The 17,511-nt window shown below is 41.3% G+C and overlaps 2 protein-coding genes and 1 pseudogene across 3 annotated transcripts; all 3 read left to right on the forward strand.

Annotated features, from left to right (window-relative positions):
• Positions 1 to 2,285: 2,285 nt before the first annotated feature.
• On the forward strand, positions 2,286 to 3,227 carry LOC308401597 (lysophosphatidic acid receptor 6-like; annotated as a pseudogene). Its single transcript has one exon. The product of its transcript is annotated as a lysophosphatidic acid receptor 6-like (transcript).
• Positions 3,228 to 4,623: 1,396 nt separating this feature from the next.
• On the forward strand, positions 4,624 to 7,324 carry LOC308401598 (lysophosphatidic acid receptor 6-like; the record flags this gene model as incomplete). The annotated part of the gene is made up of 2 exons (XM_080889868.1): positions 4,624 to 4,897; positions 6,549 to 7,324. Exons 1-2 carry the CDS (start codon positions 4,828 to 4,830, stop codon positions 7,322 to 7,324), a joined length of 846 nt encoding a protein of 281 aa, XP_080745994.1. The 5' UTR covers positions 4,624 to 4,827.
• On the forward strand, positions 4,959 to 5,549 carry LOC308400998 (lysophosphatidic acid receptor 6-like; the record flags this gene model as incomplete). Its single annotated transcript, XM_080889065.1, has 1 exon — positions 4,959 to 5,549. The coding sequence occupies one exon, from the start codon at positions 4,959 to 4,961 to the stop codon at positions 5,547 to 5,549; it is 591 nt and encodes a 196-aa protein (XP_080745191.1).
• Positions 7,325 to 17,511: the final 10,187 nt, after the last annotated feature.

Raw genomic sequence — 17,511 nt, forward strand, 5'->3', positions numbered from 1 at the left:
GACATCACACAACGTGACTGGTCGGTTGCAGTATTACTCTTCATTGTGATAATACTCATCCAGGATGATCAACAGTGCAGCTATCTGGTAATTGCTAATAGTTACATCTTTTAAATGAGTGTGCATATCAACCAGGTTTACATTCATACTGACTGTTCTGATCTGCCTGACCTGAACAAATTCGTCATGAAGTGTTCTGAACTTCAGCCATTTCTGCTTCTACTGAGGAGAGGGGCTGTGTGCTTGCCTGCGTGCAGAAGGAAGGTAAAGACAGCACCTATGACATCTAATCTGATAGCAATTTTTAGTATCAATAAGTATCACACATACACACACACACACACACATATATATATATATATATATATATATATATATATATATATATATATATATATATATATATATATATATATATATATAGATAGATAGATAGATAGATAGATAGATAGATAGATAGATAGATAGATAGATAGATAGATAGATAGATAGATAGATATAGCCATAAATATAAAGCATCTTGCAGCGCAGCAGTGAACAAAAATCGAGAGGACTTTGTTACAAGTTCTACTATGAAATTTGATCCCCTGGCTTTTTATTCCTTAATAACCATTCGTGTCAATTATTTCTAAACTTTGTTAGATCTTATACAACTGTTTGTCTTTTATAAAGGAAGATATTAAATGAAAAAACATCTAAACCATGTGAAAAACAAATTGTTTTATTCTTTTACGTAAGTGATACGACTGTTAGATTGTATCATTACATTTCCTGTTGACTTTTTAACCTCTCCAGTCATCTCACTTGACACAGCTAAAGACCACAGAGATACATGTGTGAGTGTTGTGCTTAGCTGCAGTTTTAATCAAGGGTATGTATATATTTCTTTTATCGCCATGAGCACATTAAACATTAACTATGGCCACACAGGTTTATGCTGGGGCATGGGTCAGCAACCTTTAAAACCCAAAGAGCCTTTTGGACAACACTGAAAACACTGGGAGCCGCAAATACTTCCTGACATCTAAAATGAAGATAACACTGAATATATTGGGTTTTTTTTACCTTTATGCTTTGTGTGAACAACTAAAGTGTGTTGCTTATGAAATCCATGAAGTGCTACAGAGAAAATTACATTTTATTTATGTAATTAACACATTTTGAACTCTTAAAGAAATATAACGAAAGGAACGATGCTGAACTAAAATGATCCATGTAGCAAACAAAAACTGTTGTGAGCCGCCACCCTTATATCTCCTTTTGGCTTTTGGAGCCTTGACCTGACTTTTAAAAAATAACTGGAAAAAAAGCACTATGCTGCTGAAAAATGAAAAATAGATATTTGCAAAATTCTGCCTAAATATGTATTTTACCTGGTTAATTTGTGTGGTGGGGCGTGGTCTGCAGCACTGCTGCAGCGGAGGCGGACGCACCTGAGTGGCACCCGCAAACACGCCTGACCGCCTTAAAGTCTGTGCCATCTATGCTGTTGTGTTGGTATGTATCGGGCTGTGAGCCGAAAAGCTACAGCCGGCTGTATGCGTAAACAACCGTGTGTGAAAAGTGGTCAATAAAGAGATGCTGAAAAGCATGTTCATGCAAACATCGTCGGGTCTGCCGTGATATGTTTACAATGGAACTTCTGCTCCCGAACCTCTGCACACAGCGTCTGTAAATCGGGGCTGTACGAATTCACTTTCATCTTTACGCAGGACTGTAAGTTGTCATCTGTGAGGCGTGAGCGGTGTTTGTTTTTAACATAGTTCACGGTGGAGAATCGCTGCTGACATAATGTGGATCCGAAGATCCATAATTGGCCTACCTGGGGTTGAAAGTCTTGATAAATGCATGGTGTTTCGGCGGGTACACCGGCTTCTGCGAGTGTGACGCTTATTTTGAGCAATGAAAAAATAATAGAATATAATTTTATTTTTATATTTCAATATCACAATAATCTTCCAATTTAGAACTACAAGTTAAAAAAGAACTAACATGAATTAAATACACTTCCACACAGAGCCACAGTATAAGGACTAAAGAGCCGCATGCGGCTCTGGAGCCGCAGGTTGCCGAACCCTGTGCTGGGGCAATCTGATTATTTCAGACCTGCTGTTGGTCATTATCATCTCTTACTTTCATCTTGCCATAATTCATATCCTAATGAGTAGAGTTGTTAATCACAGCTGGTGTGTCATGTGTTGCATTTGAAAACAGCAAACTTAATTTACGTCAGCAACCACAACCAGAGTTCCCTGTTCCATACTAGCTCCCCTCACGTAGCACAAATGAACAGCACATAAGGACATGTTCGCTGCTTGGCTGCAATACTTCATAAAGGACCAAAAAGAACGTCTTTTCTCATCATGAACACATCAAACAGCACCACAGAAGATGAACAGGTTTACACTGGGGTCTTTGGCTGCGTGATGGTGATAGGTCTACCTCTCAATGCAGTCGCACTGTGGATTCTTCTTCGCCGCCACAGCCTTAAATCACCCCACGCTGTCTTCATGGTCAACCTGGCATTCTCAGACCTGCTACTCATCATCTCTTTGCCCATGAGGATCTACTTTCATGCCACAGGCACCTGGCCTCTGAACAATATGGCGTGCCTCATCATTACAATGCTCTTTCGTGACAACATCCGTTCCAGCGCTATGTTTATCACCTTCATCAGTGTGGACAGATTGCTGGCTGTGGTTTATCCTCTGAGGTCACGCCATTTAAGAACCTCGTCCAATGCCTGGAAAGGAGCAGCATTCGTCTGGAGTTTTATTCTGGTGGTGAATATCCCAGAGAGTTTGGACTTTCTAGAACATTTGCAGAACCACACTCAACCTACCTGTTTTAAATCTTATGACTCTTACGAGCTTTTATTGAGTAAAACTCGATTAGCAGTTATTTACCTTCAGATTGTGTTATTGGTCACAATGCTAACAGTCAACATTGTTTGCACCATTATGGTGTCTTGGACTCTGCACAGACATCTCAGTGACTCTGCAAAGGTCAGCAACAAGATGAAAGTTATGCTGATCTTTGTCATGAACTTGGTTTTGTTTGCCATGTTCTTACCTGTCCCTATAGGAATGGCTGCACATGGCAAAGAAATCATGCCGCTGGTGTGTCTTACTGTTTCTAACTGCTGTTTGGATCCTCTGCTGTATTACTTTTCTTTTGACTCCTTTTGGAAGAAAATGGAAGATGCAACGAAGGGAGGAGAAATGTAGATGCTAGACATGAATTTTTTTCTTTTTTTTTTTTGGTGAACTAACTTGTTATTGCACAAAATGCTCATTTAGTTCAAGCATAATATCCCAATTCCTAAGTTCTGAAACTGAGCTTATTGTACTATTGTGTGTCTTTTGACTTGCCTCTCTCTGCTTTCTTGTCTTTCCACTCACCCCAAAATGATTTGTGGCAGATGGCTGCCCTCCCTGACCCTGGGTTTGTAGGAGGTTTCTTCCTGTTAGAAAGGGACTTTTTTTCTACCCACTGTTACCACAGGTTTGATCAGAGTCATGCAATTTTGGGGGTTTCATTCTAATATTATTTTATAATATAAAGCACCTTTGGGTGACTGTCGTTGTGAATTGGTGCTATATAAATAAAATCGAACAACATTTTCACCAGTAACTCAACAATAATTGTCAGTTAAATGTACTTGTGAAGCTTAGGCAGTGGGATACATAGAGAAAAGACTTGTTAGCTTCACAGTTTCATAAAACTATTCTTTAAATTTAAAGCTTCAGGACTGTAGCTGATTTATTGTACATTTTGTACACTTGACGACTGAGGAAACAACCTGCCTTTATCTGCTGGAGAGTTTAAAAAAGACCTCCGGAAGTCCATACCGCAGAACAAGATACTGTCAAGCACGTAAAACAAACCACATTGTAAGTGAAACTTTTTAACTCTTCACACACTGTTCATCACAATGATCTTTAACAACATCCTCTCAGTGAAAACTTCATCCCCGTCATCAGCTTGGAACATCTGATGGCTCTGGTTTTTCCTTTGACGCCATGCCATCTTAGACCCTTGTCCTGTACCTGAAAAGGATCTGCGCTCGTCTGGCTCATTTTGCTGGTAGAGAAACTACAGACGATGTGAGGTTTTGAAAGCTTTTGAACAATCTTGAATTTCTCAAGGCTCTAAGAGTCATAAAAAGGTTAATCTGCATCATCAAAGCTTTAAATAGCAAAAGAATCTAGGCTGTTTTATGAGAATTCATTCACTTTTTGCTAATTATTTGTAACATTTTATGAAATAAGCTTATTTGTGAAAAACAGGAAGTCTCAAGTTTACATGTCTCTATGCAAAATCCAAATCGAGAGCTCATAACACAACTACTGGAAAAAACAGGAAATAGCTGGCTCCGTAACTGTGGAAACACTTTTGTGCGTTGGTGTAGACCTGCAGCCTGTTTGGTTTGTCTTTTTCATGGTAAAACTAGTTTATAGCTGTAAAATAGTAAAAAACATTGTAAAAATTTGCAACTGGTTTTAATGCTACCTGTTTTTCATTGGGAGTTGGGAAAAATACAGCTTTTACAGTTAGCCTAGGCCACGGATGTTAATAGTATTGGTTCTAAATGTTGTCAGATTGTATAAAAAGTATGTTTGTTATTTGTCAAACACGATATTTCATTTAAAAATGTTATAACTATTAACGTCAGTGGCCACGATCGAATTGCACCACCAGATTTCCTGTTGCAATATTTCACACTCCCTAGTCTAATCTACCCTCACGTCACACAGATAATCATCAGAGAGTGGAAGGTTTGCTGCTCAGCTGCAATTCAGTTAATAAGGAGACAGAAACTTCATCATGAACGCATCAAATGTCACTACAGAGGACAGGGTTTACGCTGGGGTCTTTGGCTGCATTATGGTGATAGGTCTGCCTCTCAACGCAGTCGCACTGTGGATTCTTCTTTGTCGTCACAGCCTCCAATCGCAATGCTCTTTCGCAACAACATCCGCTCCAGCTCCTTCTTCATTACTTTCATCAGCATGGACAGACTTCTGGCTGTGGTTTATCCTCTGAGGTCACGCAATCTTCGAACTTCATCCAATGCCTGGAAAGGAGCAGCAGTGGTCTGGCTATTTGTGCTGGTATTGAATGTTCCAGAGACTTTGGACTTTCCAAAAAGTGCCAACGACAGTTGGTGTTTTGATTTCAGTCCTGAAAGGAAACCAGGTTTAACTAAAGGTATAGCAAATGTATATCTTGTGTTAATAGTCGCAATGCTAGCAGTCAACATTGTGTGCACCGTTATGGTGTCTTGGGTACTGCACAGACATCTCAGTGACTCTGCAAAGGTCAGCAACAAGATGAACGTAATGCTGATATTTGTCATGAACTTGGTTTTGTTTACTATCTGTTTCCTACCTTTGTCAGTAGGTGTAGTTACAGTTAAACCTACTGAATTAAAGCCATTGATATGTCTTAGTGCTGTGAACTGTTGTCTAGATCCATTCTTATATTACTTTTCCTTTGATGGCTTCTGGAAGAAAAAAGAAGATGCGGATCCGCCAAGAGAGCAGTGACCTTAGAACATGCTATTTCAATGCATAATTCCAGTCACATTAAGGTTTTCCAATTTTCCAAAAAAAAGTGAGTGTGTGTGTGTGTGTGTGTGTGTGTGTGTGTGTGTGTGTGTGTGTGTGTGTGTGTGTGTGTGTGTATATATATATATATATATATATATATATATATATATATATAAATATGAAACCAGAAATATAAAGCATCTTGCAGCATTGAACAAAAATTGATAAGAACTACTTGTTAAACAGTTTATTACAAGTTCTACTATGAAATTTGATCCCTGGCTTTTTATTCCTTAATAACCATTCGTGTCAATTATTTCTAAACTTTGTTTGATCTTATAAAACTATGTTAGTTTTTTTGTATAAGAAGATATTAATTAATAAAAAATTCTAAACCATGTGAAAAACAAATTGTTTTATTCTTTTACGTAAGTAATATGACTGTTAGATTGTATCATTACATTTCCTGTTGCAATACTTGACTTTTTAACCTCTCCAGTCATCTCACTTGACACAGCTAAAGACCACAGAGATACATGTGTGAGTGTTGTACTCAGCTGCAGTTTTAATCAAGGGCATGTATACATTTCTTTTATCGCCATGAGCTCATTAAACATTCACTATGGCCGCACAGGTTTATGCTGGGGCAATCTGATTTTTTCAGACCTGCTGTTGGTCATTATCATCTCTTACTTTCATCTTGCCATAATTCATATCCTAATGAGTAGAGTTGTTAATCACAGCTGGTGTGTCATGTGTTGCATTTGAAAATAGCAAACTTAATTTACGTCAGCAACCACAACCAGAGTTTCCTGTTCCATACTAGCTCCCCTCACGTCGCACAAATGAACAGCACATAAGGACATGTTCGCTGCTTGGCTGCAATACTTCATAAAGGACCAAAAAGAACGTCTTTTCTCATCATGAACACATCAAACAGCACCACAGAAGATGAACAGGTTTACACTGGGATCTTTGGCTGCGTGATGGTGATAGGTCTACCTCTCAATGCAGTCGCACTGTGGATTCTTCTTCGCCGCCACAGCCTTAAATCACCCCACGCTGTCTTCATGGTCAACCTGGCATTCTCAGACCTGCTACTCATCATCTCTTTGCCCATGAGGATCTACTTTCATGCCACAGGCACCTGGCCTCTGAACAATATGGCGTGCCTCATCATTACAATGCTCTTTCGTGACAACATCCGTTCCAGCGCTATGTTTATCACCTTCATCAGTGTGGACAGATTGCTGGCTGTGGTTTATCCTCTGAGGTCACGCCATTTAAGAACCTCGTCCAATGCCTGGAAAGGAGCAGCATTCGTCTGGAGTTTTATGCTGGTGGTGAATATCCCAGAGAGTTTGGACTTTCTAGAACATTTGCAGAACCACACTCAACCTACCTGTTTTAAATCTTATGACTCTTACGAGCTTTTATTGAGTAAAACTCGATTAGCAGTTATTTACCTTCAGATTGTGTTATTGGTCACAATGCTAACAGTCAACATTGTTTGCACCATTATGGTGTCTTGGACTCTGCACAGACATCTCAGTGACTCTGCAAAGGTCAGCAACAAGATGAAAGTTATGCTGATCTTTGTCATGAACTTGGTTTTGTTTGCCATGTTCTTACCTGTGCCTATAGGAATGGCTGCACATGGCAAAGAAATCATGCCGCTGGTGTGTCTTACTGTTTCTAACTGCTGTTTGGATCCTCTGCTGTATTACTTTTCTTTTGACTCCTTTTGGAAGAAAAACGAGAACTGTAGATAAAAGACCTGCTATTTCCAAAAGTTGGTATTAGATTTACAATGGGATCTATATTTTTTAAGAGGAACAACGTGTTTGTTCACAAACTTTTCTGTAGTTCAACAATTTGTATGGCTTCACCAATAAACCAACATTAACATGTTTGTGAAGCTTTGCGTGTGAGACAGATGGTGAAAAGGCTAGTTGAAGTAGTGGTTTCGTGTTTTATTTAGACCTATGCTGCAGCATGACAGCGTCAACCACCAAAAGAATGGTTGCTGTATTAGAAACTGAAGCTTAAAAAAGACAGCTGCAAAGCTTTTTTTAGTTTACACATTCAAGAGGTTACTACTTGTTGTCAGCTTAAGAACTTCAAGCAATATCCTTTGTTAATTTTTTCACTTTTAGTTTGACTATTTGGATCTATTCATGTGCAAAGTTTAGTGCGCTTCTGTTATTTTTCTCCTAAACCCTTCTCTTGGATGATTTTTCTAAAAAAGAAAACAAAAACAAAACTAACTGCTTGTCTTTTTCAAGTAGTTGAAAAAGACAGTGTGAGAAAAGGGTGTTGATTGAGAGCCTATTTTACATTTTGCTCATTGTTCAGTTGAGGAAGCAGACTGTTTTCATCTGCTGGAGAGCTAAAGAAAAAAAAACATCATGGTTTGTCCTCCGGAAGTCACTGCTGCAGTACAAGATACAGTAGGGCACAGGTTACAAACCACATTTTAACAGAAATGTTTCAACTTTTCATTGCAAGGCTTGTTCAATACAACATCGTCTCCTATGCTGCCTTTAGCAGCTTGCAACATCTGCTCGCTGTGGTTTATTCTCTGAGGTCAACTTCAAACCTATTTCTGTGTCTGAAATGGAGCTGCACATGCCTGGCTGATCTTGCTGGTGGGGAAAATCACAGAGGGTGTGAGGTTTCGAAAGCAGTTAGGCAATTTTGAACTTTCTCAGGGCTCTAAGCATCATGAACAGATTCTTGCTGCAACATCAAAGTGTCATAATTTGGCTGTGGAGTGGGCATGGAGTGGACCCACGTGCAGGACATATTGCTGATGCTAACCTAAACTGATACTAACTCAGGGAAGTAAGAAATCGGGAACTTATAAACTAAGGAACTACGAGGAAAATGGGGAACACACAAGGCAAATGACACACAACATTAAGGGACAACATGACAAAGAATTGAGGAGAATTTAGAGCGTAAATACACACGAGGTCGCAAAGCAGAGTGGATTCACCTGGGGAACACAGCTTGGCAGAATCTAACTAGTGTGACAAGGGGAAGCAAAACTAAACATGACACACATGAGACGGGGGACTGTCAAAACAGAACAGGAAACATAATACTGAGACAGAGACAAAGACACAGACGAAAAGATAAACAGACACAGAGACACGACTTACTTGACATAACTAAACAGCGAGACCAGAAAACAACAGAGAGAGATTATAGACAGAAGAGAACTAACAAAATTATAATAAACAAAAGCTAGAAAAGGCACAAAAACACTAAAGTGTGTGCCTGAGGCAAAAAAAAAAAAACCCTAACCCAAAACTACCATCAGAAGACTAAAGACCTAAATATAAATCATTTCTTAAAAGCAAATCATTAACTCAAAAGAAAAACTCAAAACCGTGGATCCAGGACCTAAGGACCCTGACACAAAGTTTCAAACGCAAAAAAAAACAAACAATCCAGGCTGTTTTATTCAGTATTCATGCACTAATTAGTACATTCACTAATAATTTAAAACATTTTAGGAAATAAGCTTACTTGCGACAAACATGATGTCTTAAGTTCAAAATTTTATGGCAAATACAAATACAGAAGCATAAATATGGTACAAAAACTGGAATAGGAGAGACACCCATTTAGTATTAAATGTAAAAATGATCTAAATGTTTGGCCCTGTGGGAAACACTTGTTTGTTTTCTTGCAGAACCACAGCATGGGTTGGTTTGTTTTTTTCTACTTGCTGCTAAAAAAACAGAAGAGTCAAACTCAGCACCTTCTTGTTGTGAGGTAACGGTGCTAACCACTGTGTCACCGTACCCCCCCCCCCCCCCCCACAAAATATACAAACATTTTTCATATGCAATATGAACTTGACTGTTAATCAGCTTATATCACCATAAATAACCATAGTAAAATTTCCATAATTGATAACCTATTGCAATAAGCCAGCCACAGAGTGCTGACCCACACAGGTGTGCACACGGGCATACGCTGTTCATAGACACAAACTACACCTATCTTGGCTGCTACCTCAAAGCACATTGTGCGCTATCGGTCTTTAGTATTTACTGTTATTCCCATATGGAAAAGAAATAGAAAAAACTTATAAAAGACTTGCATAAGATTTGGCTTACTTCATATAGTGAATCATGTAAGGCTTATATGATTTACTCATGAAAGTGGCCACTTTCACATTACTTTCATATATTGTTTGAGTAAGTATCCAAAACATACAAGTTTCATTTATATAATTTTTCAAGGGATCTTATATCCGTTTTCACTCTTGTATGCTTTTCATACAAGTTTCATGCAAGACAGATACAAAGTTTATAAGATTTATATATATCTTTTCCATATGGGTTTACATTTAGCTAGATTAATGCGATGGTGTTGCGTTTATTATGTTGCTCTCTTTTTTGCTGGTTTCCTCTTTTTCTCCCTTTTTTCCTCTCTCAACAGGTGATCCAAGAGATTTTGGTCTTTTTTAATGGCCTTTCTCACTGTCCCTCTTCCCCTCTGCCCCCCCCCCCCCCCCAAAAAAAACAAACAAACAAACAAACAAACAAACAAACAAACAAAAAAACAAATGCTGAGTCTACAAGAGTTTCTCTGAACTGGTGTTCAGAAGTTAGTCTTCTACACAGTGCAAGATGTGACCTTTGTTGATGGGGTGTAAGAGGCTACTGGGATCCCTGGAGGCAGCCTGTTCATTAGTGATGTGTCAGTCACGAACGAAACGGCTCTTAGGCTACGTTCACACTGCAGGCGAAAGCGCATCAAATCCGATTTTTTTGACCCTATGCGACTCATATCCGATCATGGTGTGACAGTGTGAACGGCACAAATCCGATATTTTCAAATCCGATCTGGGTCACTTTCGTATGTGGTACTGAATCCGATACATATCCGATGTCTCAGAAAGCGACTGCTGTGTGAACGGTCAAGTCGCATTAAATCCGTCTTTTACGTCACTGACACAAGACAGACGCCAATTATCAGCGCCAGAGAAGACATCGCGAACGCTTTCTGGCCATCCGGTGAAACTGCTGGGAAGACAACGTTGGAGAAACGTTAACATTTTATTTGTACTGCATAACCTGCAGGTTCTGACAGAAATCTGCAACTATCCTTTGAAGCACCGCTCCTCTAAAACAGCAATAAGGATCATTATTAGGTTATCTACATTATTATGTAAATAACAAAATAACTTAAAGCAAAAATCGGGAAACATGAAGTCCGAAGTCTTTATATTAAGGGCCATCAGTCAAACAATATAGTTTGTTCTGGGTCTAAACAGAGCGCGTTGTGTATGACGTCTTCTTTTGCGCATGCGGGCCGCTTTGAGCGTTCACACTAGAGAGCGTTTGCTGTCGCATTTTATTTGTAGTGTGAACGAGCAGACAAAAAAATCGGATTTGATCAAAAAATCGGAATTGAGCATTAAGACCTGCAGTGTGAACGTAGCCTTAGAGCTGGTTCTTTGACACGAGCCGGCTCCTTATTGGGAGCTGTGGGGTTTTTTTCTTTCTCTCCCCCACTCTCTCGCACTTTTTTCCCGCTTCACTCCGCACGCAAGCCTTGTGCTTTGCGATGGGAAGAGGGGGGAGGGGCGGTAGTTACACTGGCAGTAGCACAGGAACAGAGCAGGAGGGAGAGAGAGAGAAAGAGAGCCAGGAACAACAACGTCACATTAGAAAGGTATAGTAATCATCCACAACTATTTTCAGTTGCGGATGATAAAGGATTCAGGAAGTTTATTCATGCAGGCCCATATGACAGAGAATGTGCATCTTCTTTTTGTTTTCATATTATAATTTATATTTAATTGTGTTGTGGTTTGCAGTGTTTTGTGTTGTTTCACTTTAAATTGGTTTAAAAGGAAAAAGCTGAAAATTTAAATAGTTAAAAGTTGAACTGTGACTAGTAGGTTTTTGTATTATATGATTTATTTATTACATTTTATGTGGAGTGAATAAATAAAAGTATATTTACGGTGGCCCCTACAGACAAAGCACGTACAAACTCCAAAACATGTACAAACTCCGACGCCCGTACAAACTCCAAAACACGTACAAAAGACAACAGAAGTGCTCCAGGATGCTGGGCGCAGTGTTGAGCTTTTGTTACCTAGTGGCTACACAAGCCAGGAAGTACCAACGGCCGGATTCGGTGTGTGGTAATAACAGGTAAACATTTTTTTTTATTATTTGAATATATATGAGTGCTTGTGTATAAATACACAAACAATACACATATGCTTTCAATTGTGTAATTTAAGTGATCTAGGTAGCTCTGTTTTGGAAGTTCAGTTAACACTAGAAATGTGTTTTGGAGTTTGTATGTGTTTTGTCTCTAGGGGCCACCGCATATATTCATATATAAACATATATAAATAAAATGACTTTTTTTTTTTACATTAGTAATTCCTTTTGTGCATAATTTTATATTATTGTTAATAATAAATTAATTAAAGCAACAAAACAACCTGAAGAGCCGTTTCGGAGCCGAAAGAGCCGGCTCGTTTTAGTGAGCCGAGCAAAAACAGCCAGAAATCCCATCACTACTGTTCATGGTGAGGAAATCTTTTTTGCCTGAGGTTCTTTGTTAGCAGGCCATCAATGGCACCCTTCATAGGCTGCGTCCACTGAGAATGCTTGAAAACATGTATTAGACTTCCTGCCTGTAAACACACACGGGGGACAGGGGGATAGCTTGGGACTGCAGTTCCAAGAGGCAGCATTTCCAGAGTGTCTGCATGTGACATAAGACTAGCTCCTTGGTCTGACCTGTCACTATCACTGCTTTAACTCTGTGTTAAGCAGGAGATCAAGAACTGTGGGAAGCTTTACTTCAGACTGCTTCAGGTTTTCCGATGCAATGGAAATTCCAGCAGTACACCCTAGTCGTGCCCTGCAACTAAGAAAGATCTGTGGAAACACGAGTGCTTCTGGTCCATTTTGCCTGGAAATAGAAGCCCTCATGCTATCAAACATGTCAATATGCTGAGATTTGTTTTAAACCAGTCATTTTTACAGGCGATCCAAATACCAGTAAGTAGTCCACACTAAAAAATGCTGGGTTAAAAATGACCCAATTTGTAACCCAACGCTGGATCAAATATGGACCGAGCCAACGCTGGGTTGTTTCAACTTAACAGGGTTGGGTTACTGGTTTGACCCGGTTAGGATAACTATCCAAAAATTGGATTAAATTGACCAATGTTTAAAGTTGAGGTTACCAAAAATTGAGTCGAAACTCAGAACCCATCACAAGGGTTATATTACCATTAACGTTTGGGTTAAGATTCCTACTTAGTATAAAATTCAGCATATAAAAACTAGATTCAAAACAGATTTTCTCAAAAATCTTTTTATTGCCATATGATACATAGAACATAGACAGCAAAATTCATAAAAAATATATCATCGAAAGTAAAAAGCAAGTAACAAAAAAGTAATTAATTCATTATATCATATTCATTACTTCAAATCAGTCTTTGGTTACAGCACATACACATGTTAAGACACATAAAGACATGCTTTGTGAAGTTGACTCTGTTTTTAGAACAAATTACATTTAAAAACTCTTAAATTGATAAATTGATGATTTTTTTTCAGCCCCCAATATTTAGGTTTTTTAATTGTTGTTGTGTGTATCCATTGAAGTGTAGATACTTACATATCCGGTGCTACAGCAGTCCTTTAAACATGGACACTGATCTAATATTGATGATGCCAAAATTGCCTTTATTCCTGAAGTTGGGCTGCAAGCAAAAACAGTTGCATTTCATAAAATTGGATAAACAAAAACTTTACTTTTCTGTAGATTTCTTGTAAAATAAACAAATACCAAGAGCAGAAGCTTTGGAGAAAAAAAAAAGAAATCCAACATTTAGACTGATCCTCTTTGTTTTCATCACACAGCACACACACTTAAGGAACTGCCACTGGAATCATTTTACTTGGGCCAGCACAGGGCAGTGTCCCTGACGTTCTGGCCAAGTAGCCTAAATGTAGAGACAGTGAAAATGCCGCACAAACTACCACCACCACCACCAACAACAAAACCTATAACTGATTTAGTTTATGTACAAGAAATACTCACTTTTCTCCATAGTCCTCTATGAAGTGTAAAATAAGTATCCAGATCCTCCATCTTTCATGAATGGATATGTGCTGGTGTTCCTCAAGACTGGCAACTAAAGATATCCCCTCAGGTGCATCTTACGGATGTTCTAAAGTTAAATAATTAAGGTTAAAACATTTTCAATGTTAATTTTAGAATAATTTAATATACTTGTGATGGCTGCAGTTACAGCCACACAGTGGTAATATCTACTGAACATCAGTGTACATGTACAAACTCCAAAACACGTACAAATTCCGAAGCACGTACAAACTCCAAAACACGTCCATTCACCAGCCTCTTTCCTGGCAGCTATGTGGTCAGAGGATGAGGAGGTGGTCTCTGTCCTCCACTGGTTCCTGTTCCCTCATACCGCAGTAAACGGTGCCCTAGCCACTGCCACTCCTCTCCTCAGTCATCTGTTCTGCCACCTGTTCCGGCTGCAGGGTCCGAGGGGCCCGTCTGGCCTTTGTCTGTTGTTCCCGCTGGGGGTTCTGGAGAACCGCCTCAGCCTTCTGTCTCCGCTGGAGGCCCTGAGGAACCTGTCCAGCCACCTGTTCCTGCTGGAGGGTCCGAGGGGCCCGTCCGGCCTTCGTCTGTTGTTCCCGCTGGGGGTTCTGGAGAACCGCACCAGGCTTTGTGTGTCTCTGCTGGAGGGACCCAGGGGTCTGTCCAGCTGTCTGTTCCTGCTGGGGGTTCTGGAGAACCGCTCCAGCCGTCTTCCGTCTCCGCTGAAGGGTCCGAGGGGCCCGTTCAGCCTTCTGTCTCTGCTGGAGGGCTTGAGGAGCCTGTCCAGCCACCTGTTCCTGCTGTAGGGACCGAGGGGCCCGTCTGGCCTTCATCTGTTGTTCTCACTGGGGGTTCTGGAGAACCACTCCAGCCGTCTTCCGTCTCTGCTGAAGGGTCTGAGGGGCCCGTTCAGCCTTCTGTCTCTGCTGGAAGATCCGGAAGGCCTATCCAGCCTTCGTCGCCTGCAGCACCACCACCTGCGGCTTCCTCACCGTCGCCTGCAGCGTCACCTTCTGCAGTTTCCACACTGCCGCCTGCAGTGCCACCACCAATTCCATCGCCTGCGGTTGCCGTGCTGCCATCTGGTCCTGCTTCGTCTCTGCCTGAGGCCTCTGCACGGGCTGATTCCGCTTCGTCTGCACCAGAGGTCTCGGCGCCACCTCATCCTGTCCGGCCTGCACGTCCTCGTCCTGTCCAGCCTGCACATCTTCGTCCTGTCCGGCCTGCTCATCCTCGTTCTGTCCGGCCTGCTTGTCCTCGTCCTGTCTGGCCTGCGCATCCTTGTCCTGTCCGGCCACTTTCCAGGCCGTTGGCTGGACATCATTGCGGCCGGCCTTCAGATCTGCTCCGTTGCCGCCGCTGGCTTCGCGGCCAGCCTCCAGACCTGCTCCATCACGGTCGCTGGCTTCGCGGTTGGCCTCTTGAACTGTTTTTTGGACTTTTGTGTTGTCGACCTCCAGGCTGGACCCCTGAACTGCCTGGTTCTGGACTCTTGGGCCATCAACCTCCCGGCTGGCCCCCTGAACTGCCCAGGTTTGGACTGTTGTGCCGTCAGCCTCCGGGCCGGCCCCCTGAACTTTTTTGGGACTGTTTTCCTGGTCGCCTGCACCTCTCGTGAGCCTGTTTTTGTTTGGTTTTTTTTGTTTCCTAGGCTCCTCTGCTGTTGCCCTCTGGGGCTTCCATACTCTTAGGGTACCTGGGTCGTTGACCCAGTGGTTTCAGGTTTGTACCTTGTAACATTGGACCCGATAAACACACGCTGGAGCGCATATGATGACAGCAGAACTTTTTATTTGACACTGTGGTTTTTGTATTGTTCATTGGGACACAGACACTCCTGCTCTCTCTGCTGTCACGTCCGCTCCCCCTCCGACTGTCACTGCCAACATATAAAGAGACACAATCACTGTCAGATCCCAGCACACCTGTTCACCCCACCCCTGCACCGCCCCGGGAGCTCACTGCGTCACCCCTCCTCTGCAGCTGGCCAGAGACCACACCCACGCCACATACCTTTTTATTGGTGTTCTTATCTTAGTTTATTTTTGTGAAGGTTTTGGTTTCTGTTTTGCATTTCTATTTTTTCCGTAGTTCTTCTTGGTGTGTGATTATGTGGTTCTCAAGTTTTGGTTTCCTTACTCCCTCTATTCTGTGTCCAGTCAGTGTCCGTGTCTGCCCTGGTCCCACGTCTCTGTTCCCTCTGTTGCAGTGCCTGCCTGTGAGTCTGCGTCTCTGTGTTATGTTTCCTGTTTTACTTTGAAGGTCCATGTCTTATGTTAATGTATCTGATTTTGCTTCCCCTGTTTCGTTAGGCCCGATTTGCCCCAGGTGTGTTTCCCTCCTGTTACCCATTCCCTGATTGCTCTCTCTGTGTATTTAAGCCCTGTGTTTCTCTGTGTCCGTGTTGTGATCTCCCTTATCTACCCTCATCTTGCTGTGTGTTCTGTCTCCCTGCCAGCCAATTCAGGTTATTGTTATTTTCTGTTTAGTGTTTGTATTCTCAGTTTTGCTAGTTCTCTGTTTGCCATCTAGCAATTAATCTGAGTTTGAGTTCACATTTTGCCTCCGAGTGTCTGCACTTTGGGTCCTTCATATCACCACTCCTGCCTGCACACAGCCTTCACATGACAGATTAGCCAAGTTTCCCCTTTGTCTCGTTTAGGTAGGTTAGTTTGTTTGAGTTAGTAGTATTGCTTGTTGCCAGCTTTTCTGGCAACAAAGAGTTCTGTTACTTTAACCTCTTTTATGGGCCCACGATTTTGAATTCTCTGTATAATTTAACCAAGTTTGTTTTATTTGACGCATAAATGGTTAGATTCTGACGAATATCTAACCATGCAGTTTAAGGCACGGTTTACAAATTTGAGTACACAATTGACAACATTTAACAACTTCAACCTAACACCCTGCCAGGCATAGCTGGACTTGCCATCGGGCATTTGCCCAGTGGGCCGATGGTGATTTTTTTCTTTTTTTTCGGCCAATGGGTTTTTGTTTTTTTTTGTACTGTTGTTGTTGCTGTTTTTGTAACGGTATAAAGAATGAAAGGTGGTGGATTGGCCAGATGCTGGCAGATGTGTAAAAATAGCTTCCACAGAGGCCAGCAGGTGGATGAGGGAAAGGAGAGGCAGGAGAAGGAGAGACCCAAGGCGGCCGCTGGTCCAATTGTCAGGTCAACTGAACTTCAGGTATGAAGTTCTGAATTGCAGTCTATCTGGGTCAGATATAAACCAAGTTTAGGTGGAGTTTATTTTCATTTTTACAGTCAGCTACAATAACTCGTACTGCGTACTAGCTAGCATGAGTTTCTATGCAGCTGGGTGGGTGCTATGATGTTACTGATAGTGAACTTTATTCTATTCATAAGGTTAATTAGTAGAGTTGCCAACCGTCCCCTAAAAAACGGAATTGTCCCGTATTCAGAGAAAATCGCGTTTTGTATTGAGCTGAAAAGCAATGCAGTTTGTCCCGGACTTCAGCTACAATGGGGAAAAAAGACACAAAGCTGAAGTAATTCTGGGTCTTTACGCTGTCAGCTGCTTCTTCTTCTCTCATTCTCCCCCCTCCCTCTCCTGTTGCTACTTCAATCATAAAACTGATCAATAATCAGCTGATCGGCTTTTCTGTTGCAAGTCCCGTCTCTCTTGTTTGTTTATCGCCCAGTTTGTGCCAGAATAAACCAGCAGATGCTAAACAACAGCAGCACGTTTAAGCCTGATCAGCTGTTGTTAGAATTTATTTAATATTACTTTCTAGTATCAGATGATGTTTGCTGGAGCCACAGCTGTAAAAGCTGCTGGTCATGATATCGGTTTGGATATGTGGTGAG

Source organism: Rhamphochromis sp. 'chilingali' (genome assembly GCF_963969265.1).
Source record: "Rhamphochromis sp. 'chilingali' genome assembly, chromosome: 8".
NCBI lineage: Eukaryota > Metazoa > Chordata > Actinopteri > Cichliformes > Cichlidae > Rhamphochromis > Rhamphochromis sp. 'chilingali'.